Source organism: Diospyros lotus, chromosome 1, assembly GCF_014633365.1.
Source record: "Diospyros lotus cultivar Yz01 chromosome 1, ASM1463336v1, whole genome shotgun sequence".
Taxonomy (NCBI): domain Eukaryota; kingdom Viridiplantae; phylum Streptophyta; class Magnoliopsida; order Ericales; family Ebenaceae; genus Diospyros; species Diospyros lotus.
The window spans coordinates 33,410,356-33,433,666 of record NC_068338.1 but is presented as its reverse complement, the minus strand read 5'-3'; the positions used below and the strand labels follow the sequence as shown (position 1 = coordinate 33,433,666).

The window sequence follows — 23,311 nt, the reverse complement described above, 5'->3', positions numbered from 1 at the left end:
TGCAGTCGTTTTGTGAACCTTTGTGTGTGTAGAGCTTCTCTTGGATGCCCATTTCTTTTTTCTGTTAGGTGGATGCTAATTCCAATCGACAAGCATAATTGAAACAATCGGATTGCAACACAGGTCATGACCCAGTTCAGTTCCAACAAATGTAAATTAATTAGAACTAGTCAAAACTTTTTTACCCATTTTAATTGAACTGGCCAGTTGGATATAAATGGAATTGCAAATTGGTCCGACTTGCAAACGGGTCATAAGCCGATTCCGTTTAAAATATATATATATATATATATAAATCGATCAGAATTAGTTAAAATTGACCGTCCGTTTTAACTGCACTGACTAGTTAGAAAAATCGAATTGCAATCTCCAATCATAACTGTATCTGTGTATCAAATTACTAATTTATACCAAACTTTTAACTTTACATGCAATGCCATGAAGAGATTTGAACATTTTTATTTAATTACTTGTGTTATTAACCAATTTATAATTCTAAAATTAGTGGCTCATAATTTTTATGTTATTTTAATATTATTTTTTGAATGTTAATAATTAGCAATAATATGTTCCTATGACTTGAACAATGATATCATTATACATGAAACTTTGAACTATCTGGATTGAATTAGCGAATTAATGTCCCACCTCTTTGATTACTAATCTAATTTTCATAACTATGGCTACAAGTGGAACTAAGAAGATGTGTATTAATGAAGTTTTAGGGCACAGATACAAGTCAAATGGTTGGCTCATGATAAATTAGAATTTGCATCAATAAATCGTGAGTTCGATTCTTTATTCTGTACAGCGAGACAAATTCTTCACTTACGATTTATCTTCTTTATCGAAATCAAAGATACGAGTGACGGAGATCGCGTAAGGACGATAATTCTCAAATCTCTATTAATGAAGAAGGAGAAGTTAATGATTTAAGTGCAAGGTTAAACCAGCTCAAACCTTTTGATTGATCCCGGTGTTTACAACTCTAATGTGGACTGCTTAAGGCTCAAAGCACTTGTATAGTTAAATGAGTTAAATATTTTTAGCAATATTACTATAATATTTTTTTTATATAGCCTACTAACATACTTCTAAGAAGAAGAGCACTGAAATCTATAATTGCTCATTATCATTTTGACTTGGATAGTAACCAAAAAAAAAAAAAAAAAGAAAATTAATGGGAAGGGGCCATACATTTTTTGTTACGTTCACCATCTGTCACGTGCTATTAATTAATTTAATTTTTTTTAAGATTAGGAAAGAAAATATTTTGTGGGTGTCATTGCTTGATCATCATTACGTATACAACATTATTAAATATATTTTCTTTATTTATATTATTATGTATATATTTTAAAAAATAATTTATAAATTGATTCAGTAGTACCTTCTAAGTCAATCGACCATTTTATCTTTACTGATTAATCGAGTTAAGGCATGAGTTGACCAAAAAATTGCTGCAAATATATATTTATGGTTATTTGTACTCTTTTTCAATTGACATGCCTATTAATTTCTCATTGGAGTCTTCTTCACTATATATATTGTTATTAAGACAAATATCTTAATAAAGTCATTTAAATAATGGGTATTAATTATGCTGAGGGCACTAGTTAAGGTGTATAATAAAAATTATATTTTAAAATATCTTATCAATCAATAAGAGTGTTTAAGTGATAAAAATAAAATACATTAAAAACACTACTCAATCAATGTCTAAAAACATTCCTTTTAACATGACACTTAAATAATTTGTTAAGATCTGATTATACAAATCAGCATGGTTTAGTCTTTCCATGGACACATATAGCTAGCTAGGTTCTTCATCCAAAAAGTGTGGACATGACATACAAATTATGCCAAGAGAAGAGCCTCCATTTAATCGATCCAACAACTACTTTGGGTTCCTATTTCAATAGATATTTGTTTTTTTTGAAAATCAATTCCAATCTGACTTGAGAGTTAAAAGAGTTGTCTTCCAACATATAATCTTATGAGAGGTGGAGAACTGTTAAATTATTTGATGGTTCTTTCTTGTATATAAGAGATTATTGCTTTGTTAACGTTGGTTTCCTTTGCAAATGGGACCGACCAAAAAGTGCCCTTTGTCTCTACCAAGTCCAAGCTGAAGAAATAAGATATAGATATAAATATAAATATACACTGGTCAAGTGATTGAATTACGATAAATTGAAATTTACATTAATTGGTCGTGAGTTCGATTTCTTATAATGCATAATGAGACAAACTCTGCATTTACGATTTATCTCCTATGTCAAAATTAAGAACAAGAACAATAGAAGACCATGTAAGGAAGGTAATTTCAAGAAGATATAAATATTAGGAAGGTTTTATGAAAATGAAAATAAAAAATATTTTTAATATAAAATAAAAATAAAAAATGATATTTTTTTAAAAATAAAAAATAAAAATATAAGGTAAACTGTAAAATAAAAAATATAATTTTTTTATAAAAAATAGTTCAAATATAATATAAACAATAAATATAAATTTTATAATGCATCAAAGAGAGGATATTGCACAAAAACTAAGGAAGAGCAAGCTGTCATGTCACAGTACTGGATTCAGAAGAAGAGCAACTTGCACAAAAACTACTGAAATTTTCAAAATGAATGAGCAGTTCTTGAATCAATACATCTTACAGTATGAGATTAAATGTTGTTCAACCTAATAAATCTCAAGCCTAAAACATAAATTGCTTACGATTAATCACACAAAAACAGAGAAACAATTGTTTATCAAAGTATAAATTAATTGATGGGGAATAATAAATGAAGTTCTAGAATTGGGGCTCAAACTTTTTTATTAAGTGTTTTTTTGATCGGAACAATATTAGTTTCTAACACCATGGATCTAACAGGAGATGAGAAAAAGTAAAATATACATAATAAAATAAACTTATCTCCAACCCAATAGATAGAGCAGAAAAAGAAAAGACGTTATATGCTAAAGATAAAAAAAAAAAAAAAACAAGTAAGAAATATCACTCACACACTTATTTCCTCGCCTTGGTCCTTTTTAAGTAGTCTATTTTTAGGTACCTGTGTTATAATTAAGACAAGAAACTCATATAAAAAACTATTTGAAGGGATAATTATAGAAGCATACTTGAGAGAGGATGATTAACGACGATCAAGAGAGAAAACAATTGTCAGTGATTGATAGAGGGAATGATTGACAACAATCGAACCAAAGAACGTCGATCGAAAGCGAGGGAGCAACAAGAAATAACGACAATTGAAAGGGAGGAAGCAACAAGAAACAATGACAACTCAAAGCTAGAGAACGACAATCAAAAGTAATGGAGCAGCAACCAATGGCAATTGAGAGAGGGAACTTCATGAGCATCGGAACAGCAACGATAACTAAATACAATGATGAGAGAGCACCAGAGTAGTAGACCTTGATGATCGAGAGAGGAAACTTTGGAATTTAAAAACAAAGAATTGAAAAAAAAAAAGAAGATTAAAAAGAGGAACTTCAATGGTTGGAAACACGTTTTTGGTTATTTTTTGTAATTTGTAAAATGACTCCAAAACATTTCTCAAATTATAGAAATAACCCAAAAATTATTCTAAACTGTCTTTTATCATTTTTTAAATGAAAAGCAATTCGAAAATACCGAAACAACCTCTTTAAGCCATGATTCAAAAGATAGAAGTCGGCAAATGTGTGACCCACTTGTTCGTAACAATGTAAAAAAAAGGGGGACAAAGGGGCCATTTTAGTGGTTTGGTCCGAGAACTCGTCCCTAACTTCGCGGCCTTAATGGCATTATCCCTTTTTTATTGGTCTTGCCTTGAAGGGCGGTGGAAGCAAGTCCGCTGTCCTAGAGGAAAGCCCAACGACTGACTGAATAGCTCTGGTCTTTAGTGCCATTGTGTTTCACGTTAAATGCAAAATTCATTCAAACTCATTGCTAAACAAAGTCCCAAACCAATTAATATGTTGTACTTACACAGAAGCCCGACCTGGGTCATATGTGGTTAGGCGTGTGTGATACCGTTGAAAGGTCAAAGAGGATGGTCAGTGTCAGTGAGGGTGCACGGTGCACCCCATGCGTTTGTCAAAATGCCTTTACTTCGTAATCTTTTGTTTCCTCGCTCCTTGAGGACGACGGTGGTCTTCTATTGTATTTTTAGAGTGGGTGGGAAGCGGCAGATGGCAACTGTCGTGTCAAATGCACGCGACCCCATAATAGAATCAGATTAAAAGGAGGAGAACGAGATGCGTGAATAGTCAATACATGCGAGTTACGATTACCTTATGTCCACTCTCCACCACATTTTTTATTCTACTTTTTATTAAATTATAAATAATTTCTTTTTAAAATTATTGTCCTTACAATTCATGATCTCATGTTCTTAATTTTAGTAAAAAAATAAATTATAAATAAAAATTTTATCTCATTACACAAAATAAAAAATTGAATTCACGACCCACAACTCACGACTTACTGGTGTAAATCCCAATTTATTGTGATTCAACCACTTGATATTTATTCTGCAGGCATAAATAATTTTTTCTTTATTTTTATTTTATTTTAAAAATTATATTTACTCTAACCAAACTCTTTATTCCACTCTCTATTTATTTCTCTATTTTATTTATTTATTAATAAACTTCAATTTTAATTTATTTTACCTTATAATTTTTACTACTATAAAAATCAATTCAATTAAACATAGAAATATTACACCAATAATCCAAATATACTAAATTAATACTTAAATCAATTCAAATTAAACATAAACGTAATAGGACAATAGCCCAAATATGATTTAAAAAACACACATAAAAAAAACACAAATAAAAAAAATACAAACATTACTAAATTAAAAAATGCAATTGAAATCTAACCATAATCCAATCACCATTGTGAACGATCAAAAACCCTATTTTCATCCAATCTTAACTATGACTAATCGAATTTATCCAACAACCACAATTGAAATTAGAAATTGCAATTGCAAGAATTAAAAGCATACCGTGTCTTTTTGTCTTCTCCGTCCCTAGGTGATGGCAATGCTTCGTCTTCTCTAATTGTGGGTGATGGCGACTCGTGGAAAGTCTTTTCTGGCTGTGGATGACGGCGATGCCTCTAGCTAATAGTAAATCGGCTGTAATGTGCTTTGACGACGATGATGATTGTAATACCCCATATCTGTGTGAGGTCACAATGTAATTTTGATGAGTTTAAAATACCGAAAATTAGGTTTGATAGTAAAATAAATCGCCGAATCAGTTACAGGGAGTACCCTGGAACCTAGGTGTCTAAGGAAAATAATACGACATTGACAAACATTCCGAGATAAGATTTATGGTATTAAAAGAAATTAAAATCGAGACAATTTTTGGTACAATTATGATTCAGTCTGAGAAGTCGAATGATCATAAGGGACTTCCGGGAAGTCGACGAGACCCTAAGTAGGCTCATATTTAGCATAAGGAGTAACCCTTAAGTGGTTTCAGAAAGAAACAAAAGGATTTTCGGTAAAAACACGATCTTACTTATATTCGGGCCTAAGTGTAATTTATTAATTTTGGCGGAAGGAGGTCGAAACGATGGTTTTTCTGAGTTCTCAGGGGTGGAATGAAGGGTTTAGATCTTATGGGGCTTAGTGGAATAGTTGGATAATTCAGGGGCTTGAGAATGAGAGCCAAAATGTAAGAAGAAGTTTTAAGGGGCCAAAGTGTAAATAACAGAAAAAGAAGAAGAAAGCTCAGCCATGGTCGCCGCTGGCCACTGCCATCACCGGCTAGCCTTTGGGTGATGCCGTTAAGGTTGTATAGGGGTATGAAAATGGGCCCCACCTCGTGGGGGTTTGATTAAGATTGGGCATGGGTCAAGATTGGCCAAGCATGGCCGTGATTTGACAGAAAATGGCGAGGCATATGGCCGTAGTCGTCAGATTTTTGGGGAAGGACGATTCATATCGAATCATCATGATTTGGGGCCGTTAAATGGTTGTAAGGATGATATAGGCGTCGATTTGACTAGGTATGGCTCGATTGGGTTTCGAAAATGGGTATAAATAGATGTTCGAATGTGACCGAATGCATCAAAGATTTTACTTCAGATTTCTCACGTTTGGTAGCGAATCAGAGGTAGGGGATAAGGGGCTTTTATTCTCTATGTATTGAGGATCATTTCTGGAGAATTTTGTGAAGTTTCACTAAGGTTTGAAGGTGTTTCAAAGCTCACCGAAAAACACGAAGTTTTATTGGAATCGGACTGTAAATTGACTATTTGGGCTATTTCCGACAAGTTTTTCGGCCATATGAGGGTGCTATTGTGATCGTCTTGAGGAGGGCTTCAAGGTTGTGCCGTTGGATCAGCCATCGGAGCAGGTCGCCAGTTGCCGTAACCGGAGAGGATGATTGGAGGTAATTTCTATATTTTTTAAATGTTGAAAATTTAGAAAATTTAATAAAAAATATAATTAAATGAAATAAAATTATAAAAAATATCCATAAATTCAATAGAAATGAATAGTTTATTTTGATGAATTTTTATCTTGGAATTATTTTTAGGAGATAATTATTTTGGATTTTTGAAAGGAAAGGTAAATGGAAAATAAATATGAGGGATTTTTAGAAAATTCTGAGAAAATTTCATAAGGGTAAGGAATTTATTTTATGAATTTTGATGATTTTCATGGAGGAAATTCGAAGGAAATCAAGGAGAAATAATTTTTCTCAAGGAAAAGTAATTATGGAAATTGGAGAAAATAGGAGAAAAATCTGAAATTTTTTTAGAAAATTCCAGAGGCTTATAAATATTGTTTTATGAATTTTTGTGGAGAAAAAATTGAAAACATGATTGAAGAGGTATTTACTTGAAATTATTGAGAGAAAAATAAGAAAAAATTAGAGAAAAATTATGAGAAAATAGATATTGATTTTTCTTGAATGCATATGATGTCTAGGGTATCGTTGAGGCTCGAGATTGAGCTATAGTACGCTTGGCACGAGAATCGAGGTCAGCACGTATTTCGAGAAATCTTGAATTTAACCCAAGGTGAATGGTTCTACAAGAAAAAACTTGTTTTGTGGTATGTGAATGGTTTGCTGTGAGTTGTTCAATCCAATTCTTATTACTTTTGATCACTTTTGATTTATCGTGAGCAGTTGGTTTCGTGCGATGGTTTGTCCAAACGATTATTTACACAAACATTAAATTGCATACATTGAAATGTTGATTTTATGTTATGTATTGTAACGCCCCACTTTACCTAAGCGTGCATTACCTCGAGATTTCGGGAATATTTTTTTTTTCAACATCATACACACAACATAAGTCTCTCGATATACATATCCTCATCATAATTATTTTCTGATAATCCCGATTATACCTTCTTAGCATATCAAAATTTAAAAAGTAATAGACCAAGACAAGTATTATCAATCACATCAACGGAAGTAAGATCGAAAGCTCAATGATATATAACCGACAAATTCCTTTTACAGTTAAATAACCAAATTGATGTTTCACATGAAAATATCAAAATATTAGATAACCTCTGAACAGTGTAATTATAGACAAAGACCTACAAAAACTAAACATAACAGCTACATCTCGACGACATCCTTTCCCTTGGCATCACTGCTTTCACCTGGAACGTTTGAATATTCCAAGGACATAGTCCAAATTAGATTTTGAATTATCTAAGTGAGAGTTCAAAAATATTTTCGTGAATATATGTAAAATCATGCATAAAATCGACAAATCCTGACATGCCCCAGCCTAAGAGAATCTCATACATAGCACTTAGCCCTAACTGGGGAAAATGCAATCTCTCTAAAGGCGACACGACCATATCGACCCATTGACAAACACAATCCTACTAAAGAAGGATAACCTCGACATATGAACATGGCAATCACCCCATTATCATTGTTAGGCATTACGCTCATACTCAAAAGCATTTCACAACCTAACGTAACCCTAGCCCCAAGAGTATCACATCAGCACTATCCCCGAAATCAACGACACCTCAGTATTAATGCTATTGCTCAAAGGAACTTGGGGTGGTGTCCACTCTCAGCCCCACCACTTGAGTACCGTATGGTGAAGTCCGTTTCAGTCCCGTCCCAAGTGGGTCACATAGCATTAATCATCGGCACGCTTCCCGAGTGCTGTCACTCAAGAGTCACGTCACAAGTTAACAACCCACGTTCCACATGGGCAACACATAACATGCCAATGCTGAAAATCATATCATGCATGTAATACCCCATATATATCTGTGTGAGGTCAACACATAACAAATAAATAACAATTGTCGTGTCAAATACGTGCGACCCCATAATAGAATCAGATTAAAAGGAGAAGAACGAGATGCATGAATAGTCAATACATATATACAACTTATGATTACCTTATATCCAGTCTCCGCGCTATTTCTTATTCTACTTTTTATTAAATTATAAATATATTTTTTTAAAATTATTGCTCTTCTGTCGCTTGTGTCCTCAATTTCGACAAAGGAAGTAAGTCGTAGGTAGAAATTTTATCTCACTATGTAGAGTAAACAATTGAATCTATGATCGTGACCCACCCACTTAACCTATGTCTTGAGGGTATAAATAATTTTTTTTATTTTTATTTTACTTTAAAAATTATATTTATTTTAACCAAACTCCCTATTCCACTCTCTATTTACTTTTCTATTTTATTTATTTATTAATAAATTTTAATTTATTTTATCTTATAATTTTTACTACTATAAAAATCAATTCAATTAAACACAAAAATATTACACAAATAATCCAAATATACTAAATTAATACTTAAATCAATTCAAATTAAACACAAACATAATACGCCAATAGCCCAAATATGATTAAAAAACCACAAATCAGAAAAAACACAAATAAAAAAATACAAGCAATACTAAAATTAGAAAATGCAATTGAAATTTAGCCATAATCCAATCGCTGTTGTGATTGACCAAAAATCTTATTTTCATTCAATCTTAGCTGTGAGTGATCAGATTTATCCAACGACCACAATTGAAATTGGAAAGTACAATTGCAAAAATCAAATGCATACCGTGTCTTTTCATCTTCTCCATCCCTAGGTGATGCCAATGCTTTCGTCTTCTCTGATTGTGGGTGGTGGTGACTTGTAGAAGGTCTTTTTCGGTTGTGGGAAATGGTGATGCCTCTAGCTAATAGCAAATCGACTACAACGTGCTTCGACGACAACGACGATGATGTCTCTTCATTTTTTTTGACGGAGATTCATGCTTCGCTCGTGACAACAATGATGTCTCTCCTCTAATGGTGATCATTGTGGGAAGGGATGGCGAGAGATGTTGTGAATATTGGACAACTCAAAAAAGATGAGGATTTTATCGTTTGCTGTTTAGATGGCGAGTAATATATAGGATGGCGAGCTGTATTGGAGTATGTCGCAATTATCCCCCTCGTTAAAAATTTAGCTTGGAGAGGGAAATGATGATCGGTTGGAGATAACCTTAGTCAGCCAACCCAATATACCAAAAGGCTTGGAGATATGCAAATTTAATCATTATAATTTTTAAAATAATCGTACCCATATTGCATCGCATCATATAAGTAATTATATTTGTAACTGAAGAATAATCGTAATCATTAAATTTTACCCGTAATCATACTAAAATAAATCAAATTGTAGCAGAAAATACAATATACAAACACAAACTAAAAACAGATTAAACAGCAATAATATAATTAATACAAACAACTTAAATCCACAAATAATAACAATTGAAGAAAAACAACAAATAAATAAAATTATATCACGAAAGTTCAAGTTTTATAAATAGTAATTTAAATAATTCAAGTGCTACTGCAACAATATTATAATCAAAACATAGATAAAATTAGTGGTTTGGCGAAATTTTAATTAGTGTGGAACCCTTTCTTTTACTTTTTCATTCAAATTGCAAGAGCCTTATGACAAAACTCTTTATAAGCATATAAATATTTTACTTTTTCTTTTAATTTTTCAGTCAAATGCAAAATTAAATATTTTGTCTTCAAAATAATTCTTATAAAAACATGTGGGTAATAAACTGCACAATCCATCCTTCAGTTAGGGTTAAATTTAAGGAACCGTCCTTCTAGTTTGATAGATTATAGTAACACCTCATCATAAAAATTAATCATCTTATTCATTAATTTTTCTCACACATTTCTTGTCGCATTGCACCACGTCATCTTGATTTAATTATAGAAAAATTAAGAAAATCAAACATTTGGTGGTGACATTAGTCATTAGGGTTTGCGATTCCCATGAATGGTATGCGATTGTCATGTCTAATCAACCTTTTTTGGGGTGTAATTTTTCTAGATTGTTTAATGGTAAGGATTAAGTACTGTTACTACATTTTAAGTTTTTGGGGTATGGGGTGTAATTTTTTGAAAATTGTCAAATAATCTCTTAAATTAGGGCCGGCTTAACCATCACATGACATAACCATAACATTAAAAATGTTACAAATTAAACCAATATGTTAACAAAAATGATGTTAAAGAATATTGTTGTCTCACTGCACATTTAGGCGTGGCTATATATCCCACAAGTAGAGAGGTAAGCTGTGCTACTATGTACGGGCAAAAACAAAAAAAAAACAAAAATTAAATGAAACTTCATTAGGTGACATTTAACCATTATAATTATTTTTAATTTTTTTAAATAAAATAATCCTTTATGTAGTGGTTAAATTATTTAAAAATTTAATTATTATTCAGGGGATATGAGTTCAAATTTTGCTAGAGTGGTTAATTTTTATTTTTAAAAAGTTTAAAATTGAAATTCAATACAATTTCAGAGTTACTTCTAGAGCTTAATTAGATATTTATATTATATATAAATTTGAGTGAAGATTGTGCTCATAAATATAGTAAACAAATTGCTAAGCCGTGTTATATTGATGTGTTCTTTTCTCGTATTCTTTCGTTGTTTTAATTTTTTTTTTTTTGGTTACATTTGACTCTTTATTTATTCTTAATTTTTTTTCCTTATTATAATAAATTAAATTACGATAATTAATTTATTAAGTGTAAAAAGTTGAGCATATAAGAAGTTATACTAGCAAACTATTTATAGCTAGCCTTGGGTTTGCGCTCTCTTAATGTGAATCAATGTTACATATATATATTTGTTTAATTTGTAAATTATATAAGCCCCATATTAAATATAATAATATAAGTAATAATCATAATTCTTAATTCCATTAAATAAGGTTGACTGAGTCTGTAAATTTTAGATTTTCACCTATTTTTATCAATGATCATATTTTTTATAACACTCCTAATATGTTTTTTTTTTCTTCAAGGAATTAACCCTAATTTCCCAATATAGAGAAAGAGAGATACAATATGCATTCTTGATCAAGCCAGTCCTCTCTCTCTCTCCCCACTCGTACCCTTTTGCTATTTTCTAGTGTTGTATCATATAAAAGACTGTGAATGTAATGTTCTCTTTAATATTTTTATGAAATTATATATATATATATATGTAACAACTAAAATCTAATCGCTTCAATTGCTAATGGGTTTCAGTAGAACCTTTCCCATCGCAATGGGTGAAGAGAAGAAGAACGCTGGCGATGTGGGTTTGGAACCCATCATCAACAGAATGTGACGAATTATGATCACATATGTACCAAACTATGTTCACATGAAGTGAAATATTTCTTAGAGCGCTACTTCTATCATATGTTGAAAAATAAAATGAGAAAATAAAATATCTAATTACACTCGAACACAAGAAATTTTTACGTGAAAAACTTTAAAAGGGAAAAACTATGGCTATCAGGACGAGAGAGAAAAAATATCATCCTGTAGTAAAGTTTACAATTACAAAAGTCAATATTTTTTTTCTAAATTCAAGTCCCAATTACACTAAATTCTTATCTCTCACAAGTGATTTGCACACGTTGAATAACACATCAAGCATCTTATTTATAGACTAGTTTTCTTGTTTACTAAGATTAATGTTTCATTGCCTAACAACAATTAACAACTAACTAATAAATATGATTACACACCTAACTAGAAATTAATATTAGGAATAATATTAATATGATTACACACCTAACAACAATTAACAACTAACTAGAAATTAATATTAGGAATAATAAATAATCTTCAAGAATAATTCGAATTTCTCGTTAATAATCTCAACAAACCACCACCTTAACGAGAATTTCTACAAAAACATTCGCCCATTCTTTGACGACAACTATAAATTTCTATTACCGATAATCACCATGATCTCAATCACCAAAAACACCATATCCCACCATAAAACGTACAACCACTGAGGCACGTACCGCCCTAAGATTTTCACAGCATAATGTCTAAAAATACCTTACTAAAAAACTATGGTGCAATCCCCGTGCTTGGTTTCCTTGGGAGCTCTTCAGCCATCGACATCTTTTCCACCACACACCTTGCATCACCGTCAAGCCAATGCCCGTGTGTAAACTTGTGGACTCACTAGAAGTATCACATCCTTTTTCATGGTAACTTTAGTAGTCTAGCGGCATGCCATGAGGATGTGTTCATCTCTTTAGAGGAAATCTTCATCTCCCACAAAAATTGAGAGATGAACTTCTAGCGTCACAATCTTTGGAGTCCTTTGCTAGACTTGCTCCATCAGTGCGACAATCCCTTTTCACATGACCTAATTATTTGCACTTCTAATAGATCACTTTACCAGATTTTTCAAAGTCTTCAAGAGTTGGTTTGCTCTTCAACACCTTGTGTAACCTATATTGGATCAAGATATTCTTGACTTGTATTTGCCATAAGTCAAAATTGATCTTTCCATCGAACTTTTCAAAATTAAACTTTATCATGTTTGACATATCTTTTACGTACTAGGCTATTGATAACCAAAACTTTGATACCACTTGTTGAAAAATAAGACGAGAAAACAAAAGATACAATCACACTCAAACACAAAAGATTTTTACATAAAAACCCCTAAAAGAGAAAAATCATGACTGTCAAAATGACAGAGAAAAAATATCATTATGTAGTAAAGTTTATAATTATAAAGTTTAATATTTTTTCTCTAAATCCAAGTCTCAATTATACCCAATTTCTATCTATCATTGGTTTCTTACAAATAATTTGCACATTTTGAATAACAAGTTAAGTATCTTATTTATAGATTAGTTTTCTTGTTCACCAAGACTAATATTTCCTTATCTAGCAATAATTAATAACTAACACTAAACAAAAAATTAATATTAAAAATAAAAAATAATCTTAAAAAATAATTAAAATTTCTCGCAAAAAATCCCATTTATGAAAGATGGTGGTCTCCCTGTCATGGGGATGACTCTTTCTCTTATAAATATGCTCATTGTCATGACATATTAAATATATAAAAGTATATATCCTCCCTTATAATTAATTCTTTAACATCAGTTAAGATGAATTTAAAACCTTAAACCTTAAACTTACATATAACACTTATAATCGCTTAAAACAATAATATCCGTTCTCACTTGAAAATTTTAAATTACTTGATTGAAATAAATCATAATTATCGTTTTTGCTCACTACAAAAGAAAAAAAAAAAATTTAAAGACGAAAAAAATTATCCTCTTAACTTATGAAATCTTGTCTCTAAAAATTTAGAGACACAATCGAAAATTGATTTTGGTCTACTCTAAAGATTCGTCGCTAATAAATAAAAATAAAAATTTTGTTTCGTCTATAATTAGAGACGAGATCTTTTTTGTCTGATTTTTTTTATTTTTAATTCAATTATCTTAAAATCGGTCAAATTTTATATTTAGAGACGAAACCGAATCTATTTTCCATCTCTGTTTGAAGTGATCAGTGATGTCTTTGTTCTTGGCGAATAACATTTTTATTTTCCTTTTTTTTTTGTGAGTGGAGTTAGTCATTTGTAACGCTTTGCTAGAAGGACACAACAATATGGTGGGTACAAAATTTAAAGAATGTTCATGAATCATAGTACTCTCTCTCAATGACCTGACTGTAGATGCATGAATCTTATTATCGATCTTTTAATTTTGGGAATTAATTCATGAATCTCGCATGATCGATCATTCACAGTGTGAATCCATCCTGGTTCCACTGTATATGGTATGACTCGTACGATTTTATATAAACTTTTTGTTCATGAACCTTTATTCTACATGAACCTCTATTATATAGTACGTACTATTAATCTGTGGATAGGATGGGATAGTTGGGGGGGAAGGGTGGTTGACGTTTCAATGCACTGCAGTCACTTGCTAATCAATTGAATAATATATTTCTGGTGTCTGGTGGGCCATGCAATCATGTTTTAATTTTGTATATTAAAATATTAAATGCGCATTTAGGTCGATTTGTTTAACGTTAACTGCCTTACGTAATCAAAACGACCACGTCATTGATGTAATACTTAAATTTTTTTTGAACTTTTTAGATATTTAAAAATAAATTTCAAATTATATTAAACTAAACCTGAAAGGGGATTTGGTAGTAATTTGCCAAATTATGAGGCTTCGAAGGGAAATCAAAAACGTAAATTTATAAAGGAATAGACCTAAATTAATTTGATGAAAATTGTAAAATATACCAATTTTACCAAGTTAAAAGGAGCTGACTTTGAGTGTAAAATTGGACGAAATTAAAGTGAATTACATTAAACCCAATATTGGGTTTTGTAGAGGAGGGTGTGATGAATTCATTGGATCCAAGTTTGATAAAAATTAACAAGTGGATTAAAAGTTATTTGAGTTTGAAATTGATTAAAATGTATACTAATGAATTGGATGGATAGTTTACTTTGAACCCGAATAAAATTCAAACAATCTTGAAAGAAAAATTAAAAGGTGGTTGGATTAAAAGATTATTCTTTAGTATTAATTTTTTGTACCTCATTTTTTTTTTTTTTATAATTCTTGCAGTTAACTAAGCTCTATTTTGTAATTGCAAATTTATTTTAATGTTCAAATTTCAGTTGTTGCATGTCAATTAAGTTTGATGTAGATTGCGCGTTTTGTGCAAAACTCTAATTAATTGTAATTAATGGTTAAAAAGAAAAAGTCATAGAATAATATGGGTGTAAATGTAAAATTAAAAAAAGTTCTTAAATTATTTCTAAGAGGGATCATATATAGCTTGTTCCGGCTTTCTTTCATATATTGATGGTGCTCTTAGTTGATCTGTTGAGGGTTTATAATTTGAAGAGTAGTGTACGTACTTTTTTAATTTCTACACCATAATTTTTGTGTGTTAATTAATTAAACTGTATTCTTGCTTTTTATTTTTTACACGTACATTAACTTATTATACCCCCATACTCAAAAGGTAATGCAACAATTAATACCCATCTTACCACAGATCGAGAGCAATATTATCTTATCAAAACTACACGATCTGTAACGTAGAATTCAACGAAAGATCCCACGTTTATTTATATATGTTTAATTTGATTTATTTATTTAACTTTGACAATAAAAGGTCCCACATGGACTTGCATCTCGCTAGCTGCTATATATATGGATGCATCTTTCAGAATGAAAGATGGACTTGCATCCTGCTAGCTGCTATATATATGGATGTATCTTTCAGACTGAAAGGTACAAGTTCTCAGGCAACCGGGGCTCTGCAAGAGCGAGCAAAGGACTAGCCCGGGACATATTATCAGCGGACTCTTTCAAGTCGATCTTTGAAATGTTGGGTGGCAATTTGAAAGTGAAACCTTGAAGAAGCCTAGCCATCAACATTGTAGTTATGACGGATCCTAGGGTGACACCAACACATCCACGCCGTCCAATGCTAAATGACAGAATGCGTAAGTCCGGGTCATTGAGCCCCACCTCAGAGCCGTCTTCTGTCATGTGGCGCTCCGGCCGAAACTCGAGCGGCTCCTCCCAGACCTTAGGGTTCCGGCCTAGTCCTGGGCGACTGAGCAGCACATGGCTCCCCTTTGGGATGAAGTAGCCAGCTACGGTTGTGTCGGCAACAGAGACATGTGGGACATTAAAGGGTGCCAAGGGGTGGAGGCGGAAGGATTCTTTGATGCAAGCTCTGACATAGTTGAGATGCGGGAGATCTGATTCTTGGACAAGCCTTTTTTTTCCGACCACTCTGTCCAATTCCTCAATGGCTCGTTTGATTGTTTCCGGTTGGTTTAACATCTCAGCAAGTGCCCATTCCACGGCGTTTGATGGGTTGTCCACTGTTTCTATCATCAGCTCCTGCCAACATGGATTAACATATATATAGATCGAGAATCAGCACAGGTTATTATAAATAGTCTTGTTTATTGCAAATGTATTGTAAATATTAATCATCTAGGCAATAAATATGAGTATATATTAAGGAATTAATTCCTTTTATATAAGTAACAATCATAACCTTAATTTCACCAAATAGGGGAACTTTATACTTTTACCCATTTCTACTATATATAATATCCATGTTCTTTTTAACACCTTCATCTTATCCTGTTTAAGAATTATATTTTTGTTGTCAATTTCTTCCTTTTCTGTGTGTTCTTTCCTCTCTTTGGCGAGTACAACTTCTCAATTTGGGGAGAGATGCTTACCACAATCTGAGCTTTGATTTCTTCAAGGGAAAGTAATGGGCTACCATGTGCATTTTTTAGGGTAAGAAGCACATCAAGCAAGTCTTCTTTCTCTTCCTTTGTACCCTTTTGCCATTCTCTGAACCTCTCTTCAATCACTGGATCTTGGTATTTCCTGCATGTGCTAACGGCCTTTCTCATGATCTTCTCATGGCCGTCCAAGTCCAGTTTGCCTCGCAACCATGGAATATAATCCGAGATGCAAAACGAATAGAGATAGTCAAGAATGGTGAATATAGAATCGATATGCTCTTCTTCCTCCACTCCGGGCCCGCCATCTTCCTTTCCCTCACCGAAAAATCTCTTCCCAAAAATCATCTTTCTTATCACATTTCCACAGAAATGTTGCGTTGCGACTCTGATGTCCACAATACCACCGATCATGGAACTTTTGCGAGTTTGATTGTACACAAAGCGGACAAGGTGATCGGCTTCTTCGACTCTCATATTATGGAGCCATCGAAATCTCGCCGGTGAAAGAACTTCGGAGGCAAGGACTCTTCTCATCTTCTTCCATTGATCTCCCAATGGCGTAAGAGCCGTTGTAAGATATTTGCCTGTCAACTCTGCCGATAAGCAAATCGGCCTGGAAGAGAAAACAGAATCATGCTTTTTCAAGAATTCACAAGCGAGTTCAGGAGAAGTGACGGGAATGACATGAACATTTCCTAGGCGGACACAGATTATTTCAGAGTCCAGTTCCTCCATTAATTTGTGTACCCACCGAAAGGTGGGCTTTTTTGTGAGCATCTCCGGGAGACATCCAACGATTGGCCATGGTTTTGGCCCCGGTGGAAGCGAGGCGGCCTCGTTTGATCTCTTGTTTCTCTTGGCTTTGTGTTTGTGAAAGATCAGAAAAGCCAAGGCCATGAAGAGAAAAGTCGAGCAAATGAAGAAGGGAGTAGTTGAAACGCCGTTACCATTGCCTGCTGCGAGGCTGCCGGCCATTTCAATTTGGGAAAGATGGACAACAAAATTTATCTGCTATATATTGCTCTTGCCAGCGGGTAGCCTTTGCACTTAGCACTTTGCACTTAGCACCCTGCGTTTCCAGAATTGCGCAGGCTTCCTTTATATACAAGTTGTGGAGCGCCGGATTTACTAGAGTAACAGCACGTATTAACTTCTGGAAATCACAGTCGAATCAAGCCCACTTATCCAGTAGGAACAACATAAATTGTACCATCATTTTTCTTCACTCTGCACCAACAGGAAGCCATTCGTCCTTGATTTGGATAGCTACGTGTGGATAAACGCCAGCCGATCGATGGAGTGGGTGAGCAGATGATATAAATTAAAGACAACAACAGAAATTTATTACCATGCAAACTTGCTTTTTTAAGTTTGATACATATCCCATTTTTCACGTTGGTGAATGAACCTTCCTTTCAATGCCCTTCGCAATAAGTAATTAAAAACATTATTTATAAGCATACATTTTATTTTTAATTAGTTTTTTTTTCTGTGTTAAACATTTTACTGATTGATAAAATATTATAAAACACCATGAATTCATTATCAATTATAAGATCATTTTGTAACTAAAAGTAAGGTGTGATAAATAAATATTGTCTAAAAATAAGATATATTTATCTATATATTTTATTTTAGCCATTTATAAAATAATATTAATTATTATTTTTAGATATAATAAATATAATTATTAGTTAATAAAATATTTTAAAATACAATATATCTATCATCAATTAATAAAATTATTCTATCATTAAAAACAAGTACAATAAATATTCATTGTTTTTATGAACCATTAATTATTTTGTAAAACAACTTTACTTTATACTCGAGGAGTGCGAACCATACCCTTTTAAACACTTTTTTTTTTTTGTTCAAATAAACTAATATATCTTGAATTTAAGATTAATTTTTAATTTTATTCTATTTTTATATTTGTTTCAATTTGATCATCGAACTTTCACTTTTGTTTTAATTTTATTCTCGATCCAGCAAGCATGTGCCCTAACTAACGTGACGAATGATGTGATAGCTGATGTGTCAAGTACACATAATTAAATATGTAATCAATAATTAAATATACAAAATTAATAATCAAATACATAAAATAATCAAATATATAAATTAATAGCCAAATACATAATATCACTCACCCAATACACAAATAAATAAAATATTTCCAAAAATCACAAACTCCAAATTTGTGCCCATCGTCGAACAACTTGCTCGTCGTCGTCGCCGTAGCCAACACATAGTACATATGCTACACATAATTTATCCAAAGTCAACACTCAAAGAAAGGTATGAACAATTTTTTTTTGAAAGCAAGAGGATTTGATGCTTGTACGTATTAGTACATATGCTACACATAGTAATGATGAAACGAAACGAAGGTATTGGAAAATAGTTCATGCTTATTTTCACAAATATAAAGAGTTTGTATCTGATTGAACTCCCAATTTGGTGATGCATCGTTAGCTTACAAATCAACTTTATGTGAGCAAATTTCAAGGATACTATAGCCAAATAGATGGCAGAAATCAAAGTGGAACAATAAAATAAGATAAGGTAACTACTATCGTTATCTTTTTGTTGGTAATTATTAATATCATATTGATAGTCATTGTTATTAACATTATTTTTAACTTATTATATTTCTCAAGTAGTAGAGATGTACAAGAGCCTACAAAAATACTCTACTTTTCACATTTCTATATTGTTGGTATGAGTTACGACATGCACTAAATTTTTTCTCAATTTCATCAAATAAAAAATTCAAAATTTCTCAACATGCAAGTCTAACAACATCATCACTATCTACTCCCAAGTCGATGAACCTGTCTGAGATTGATGTCTGAAGTAACATGTCAGGACCTGCTCCGAATTTTTCCGCTAGCACAGGAAGTTTGAGAGAAGGTCCATTCAAAATGGACACAGATATTCAAATTTACAAGAAATTTCTTTTTCGAATTTACTCACCAATAATAGAAGTCAAAATAAATTACATAACACTCATTACATCAACATCTTGGGCTTACTGCCCATACATTTTGTAAATAAAGGGCAACAAGGTTTTAGAAATAAAATAAACCCTCAAATTCTTGCCCTCAACATACACGCATGAATCTTTGACCCCGGGACATCTCTGTACACATTTAACTAGAACTCGCCTCACAAATAACTATTTTCCATTACTTGGAATGACAAAAGAAATAACGTGAGCCACAAAGCTCAGCAAGTATATAGCAAAGGAAGTATCCATAACATGATACATGAAGGCATGAATAACTTAGAGCCAAAGAAAGACCATTACCCAACATCTAAATACCCATTGGGTTCATGCCTTCTAAACTGGATAATAACATCTAAAAAAAAATACTTCATTTTGGTTTATCAACCCATATTTCAAAGTGAGCCATAAGGCTCAACAAGTAAACATATATATATATATATATATAATATTGGAAATATGAATGAAGGAATGGATACAACTAGAGTATACCCGACTCTCCAATACAATTTAAACCCATTATTCAATTCTCATTAATAAAGTCATTCTATAAGCAACCATATGCTACAACAAATGAAGCAATAGGGTTAAGGCATGGATAACTCAAAGTGAAATAAACCCTACTCTAAAAGTATGGGTAGCATTTCCCATTTAGTTCCCATCAATAAAATAATTCCCATGCCATTACCATTATGCATTTTATGCATCGATTCATTTCTCATGAATATTTAAAACTTCATACTTCACATCGGCTCTCAAGCCCTTAATTCACATTAGCTCTCAAAGCTATTTATTCATATGCATGGATGTATACATATATATACAAAGTCAATTTGCCACTCATTGGCTCGAGCATCGCCTACCGAGTTTATGGCCACCTCATCCGCGTTAGACGCTCTTTAGGATATCATTTTCTTTCCCCATTTGCGGAACATAGCCTCCGCATCAAAATAATAATAATAGGGCACAAATCATAATGCCATGCCATGCTCATGGATGCTCACATAAAATATAACATACATGTTCCTTTATAGGAATGTACACATCATAAACATCATGCACATTTAACAATGTCAATAACATATTCACTCATGAGCCCATGCATGATCATATTCATATCTTCAATCACTTCCTAGCATTTTAGAGGGTTGAGTGATGTTAGAAAAAACAATTAACAACAACTTAGGTTAACAATTATGCTCAATTTGAATATTTTCTCAAATATTTTTACATAATAATACATAAAATAATTTTTTGAAAATAATAAAAAAAAATTCTAAAATAAATGGACTTGTCACGTGCCCCTACGCGCATGTGTGTGGTTTGGAGGACTTGGCTGGTGCGTGACAGTCACGCGTTAGTCGTCTTCTTTGATTTTTCAGTCGTCGACGAGACTCTGATGCTAGATTTTCTTACATCACTTAAAAGTCTTCTTTTGTTTGATCAAGATGGCACCAACCTCCTGTTGGGATTATATAAATCTTATCATATGCGTAGTGGAAATTAAAAATTTAGTTTGCAGATATCTTGTTTTTCAGAAATTATGGTTAACTAATTAGAAACAAAAACGAAAGGTTACCTCTTTTGATGAAATCCGATTTCACCGTTAGATTTCCTGTCGTTTAATCCTCCAAGTGTAGAATGCCGAGTCGGTCCACCTGAAATCACTTCTATCCAAGAATTTCAAAGAGAACGATAAGCAAAGAAATTTTTTACAAAAATTTATAACTTACCTCTTTGGATTCAAGAACACTTCTTCAAAACTCTCTTAACCTTCAAGTGATTCAAGAAGATATCAAGTAAAGTAAATGAAGAGATGGAGAGCTTATATATATATATATTAAATGGGTTGGGCTTCTCAAGCCCATTCCATTTAATGTAATTGGTTCAAACCCAAATAATTTAAGTTAGCTTGAATCCAATAGTGCTATTGGGCCAAGCCTAATGTGCTAGCAAAAGGCCCAACCCAATTAATGATTAAACAATTATATTCACAATATAATTATTTAATTATTCTTATTTATCCTATAAATAAATACACTATTATTAGTAATTATAAAATTACTAATTTATCTATTTTCTTTTTGAAAGTGATTTTTTTTATGGGATTTTCTGGGTACACAAATAAATTGGTAACAAGAATAATCAACAATTAATTCTTATAAATCACGAGTGACATCTAACAATATGTCATGATTACCCAATTTATTGTGAAACGGGTATTGTGAACCTTTTACTACGTTACCATGCAATACGGTCCCTCTATCATCCTATATCTTGATAAGATATGAGATCATGGTCAGTAGGTCGAATCTCTTAATCTCGTCATATGACCAAATCTAAAATCAATTTTGACTAATTATGACACAATCCGTATGGAACAAATTCCATCGTCATATTACCTCGACCAAAGATTTATCGTCAAGTGATTACTGGATCGCATAAGATATCTTCCTCATAAATCTCGAGGTGATAGATTCCATATCTGATGCACACATACCTCATGTATCACTGAATCAGGCACATAGATATGTATAATTATCCTTGATTAGAATAACCACATAATATCGTTGATATCCTAATCCACCAATACACAGATATCCATGTCATCTCAAGTCTAAGGACTAGTTGCACAAATCGCAGCTAACATTAAATCATTGACCCGTGAAAAATAACCCATGTGATTTAATGTTAACAGTCTCGTTCAGTGAACTCGTTCTTGTAACGAACACCCACTCATCTTCTTTCTATATCTCATATAGAATGGTACGAGACTCACAAACCTTATCTTTCAGTATCTCATACTGAATAAGGAAGAAGACGATGTGCTGACCTTTACGAGTTGCTATTATCCAGATTAGGAATTCTACGGCCAGGAACATGTTTATAGTATAACGAACTGTGGATTATCCGTAACTCGTATTCTTAACGCTTAAGAATAGTATCCACTCTTTATTATACTAATGCATGTATGTTTTATAATTTAAACCATATTGCAATTTAAATAAAACATAAACTTGCCATTTAAATAATATTTAAAGAACTATAAAATCGAGTCACTTTGTGTCACTAGAATTGGTTTTTAGGTCTCATATCTAACATCTCATGTCGAAAGAACACCGGAAAAGCCCCGGATCGGGCAGTTACAAGTGCGGCGTGGCGGACCGCTTCACATTTCTGACCAGTCTTTGAAACACCCTCGAACCACCTTGAAAACCTACGAAAATTTTCAAAAATTCTCCTCTTGACTCAAGGATCAAAAGCCCCTTATTGGCTTCCTTCGATTCACCCTCAAGCTCGAGCAATTTGATGCTTTAAAATCAGCCAAAATCCCTTACTATTTATAAGCTAAAACCAACCCCCACGTGGCCAATTGATTAGTGGTTAATTTTATAAAAATTTTGTTATAATTATACCCTTCTTTTGATCTTAAAAATAGTTTAAATTAGATATTAATATATATTTTATGGTTATATGCAAGTTTAAATTGAAAAATGAATGAAATGAAATTTTAAAGTAAAATTTAATAATAATAATAATAATATATAAAATTATATATAATACATATACATCATTATATGCATGCATGTAATATATATATATAATATAATATAATATATATATATATGTGCCATGTGTAATACATATATATAATATATAATTTATTAATAATATTAAATTATTTTTAT

General features: G+C 32.2%; 1 protein-coding gene across 1 annotated transcript; it reads right to left on the bottom strand.

The window, feature by feature from the left end:
* Positions 1-15,581: 15,581 nt before the first annotated feature.
* LOC127812871 (tryptophan N-monooxygenase CYP79A68-like) lies at positions 15,582-17,664 on the bottom strand. The gene is made up of 2 exons (XM_052353400.1): positions 16,601-17,664; positions 15,582-16,250 (listed from the first exon to the last, which is right to left on the bottom strand). Exons 1-2 carry the CDS (start codon positions 17,585-17,587, stop codon positions 15,618-15,620), a joined length of 1,620 nt encoding a protein of 539 aa, XP_052209360.1. The 5' UTR covers positions 17,588-17,664; the 3' UTR covers positions 15,582-15,617.
* Positions 17,665-23,311: the final 5,647 nt, after the last annotated feature.

Coding starts and splice junctions, on each gene's coding strand:
- LOC127812871 (XM_052353400.1), bottom strand. CDS start 17,587: ATGGCCGGCAGCCTCGCAGCAGGCAATGGTAACGGCGTTTCAACTACT. Junction 16,251..16,600: donor AAATCAAAGCTCAGATTGTG/GTAAGCATCTCT, acceptor CCATGTTGGCAG/GAGCTGATGATAGAAACAGT.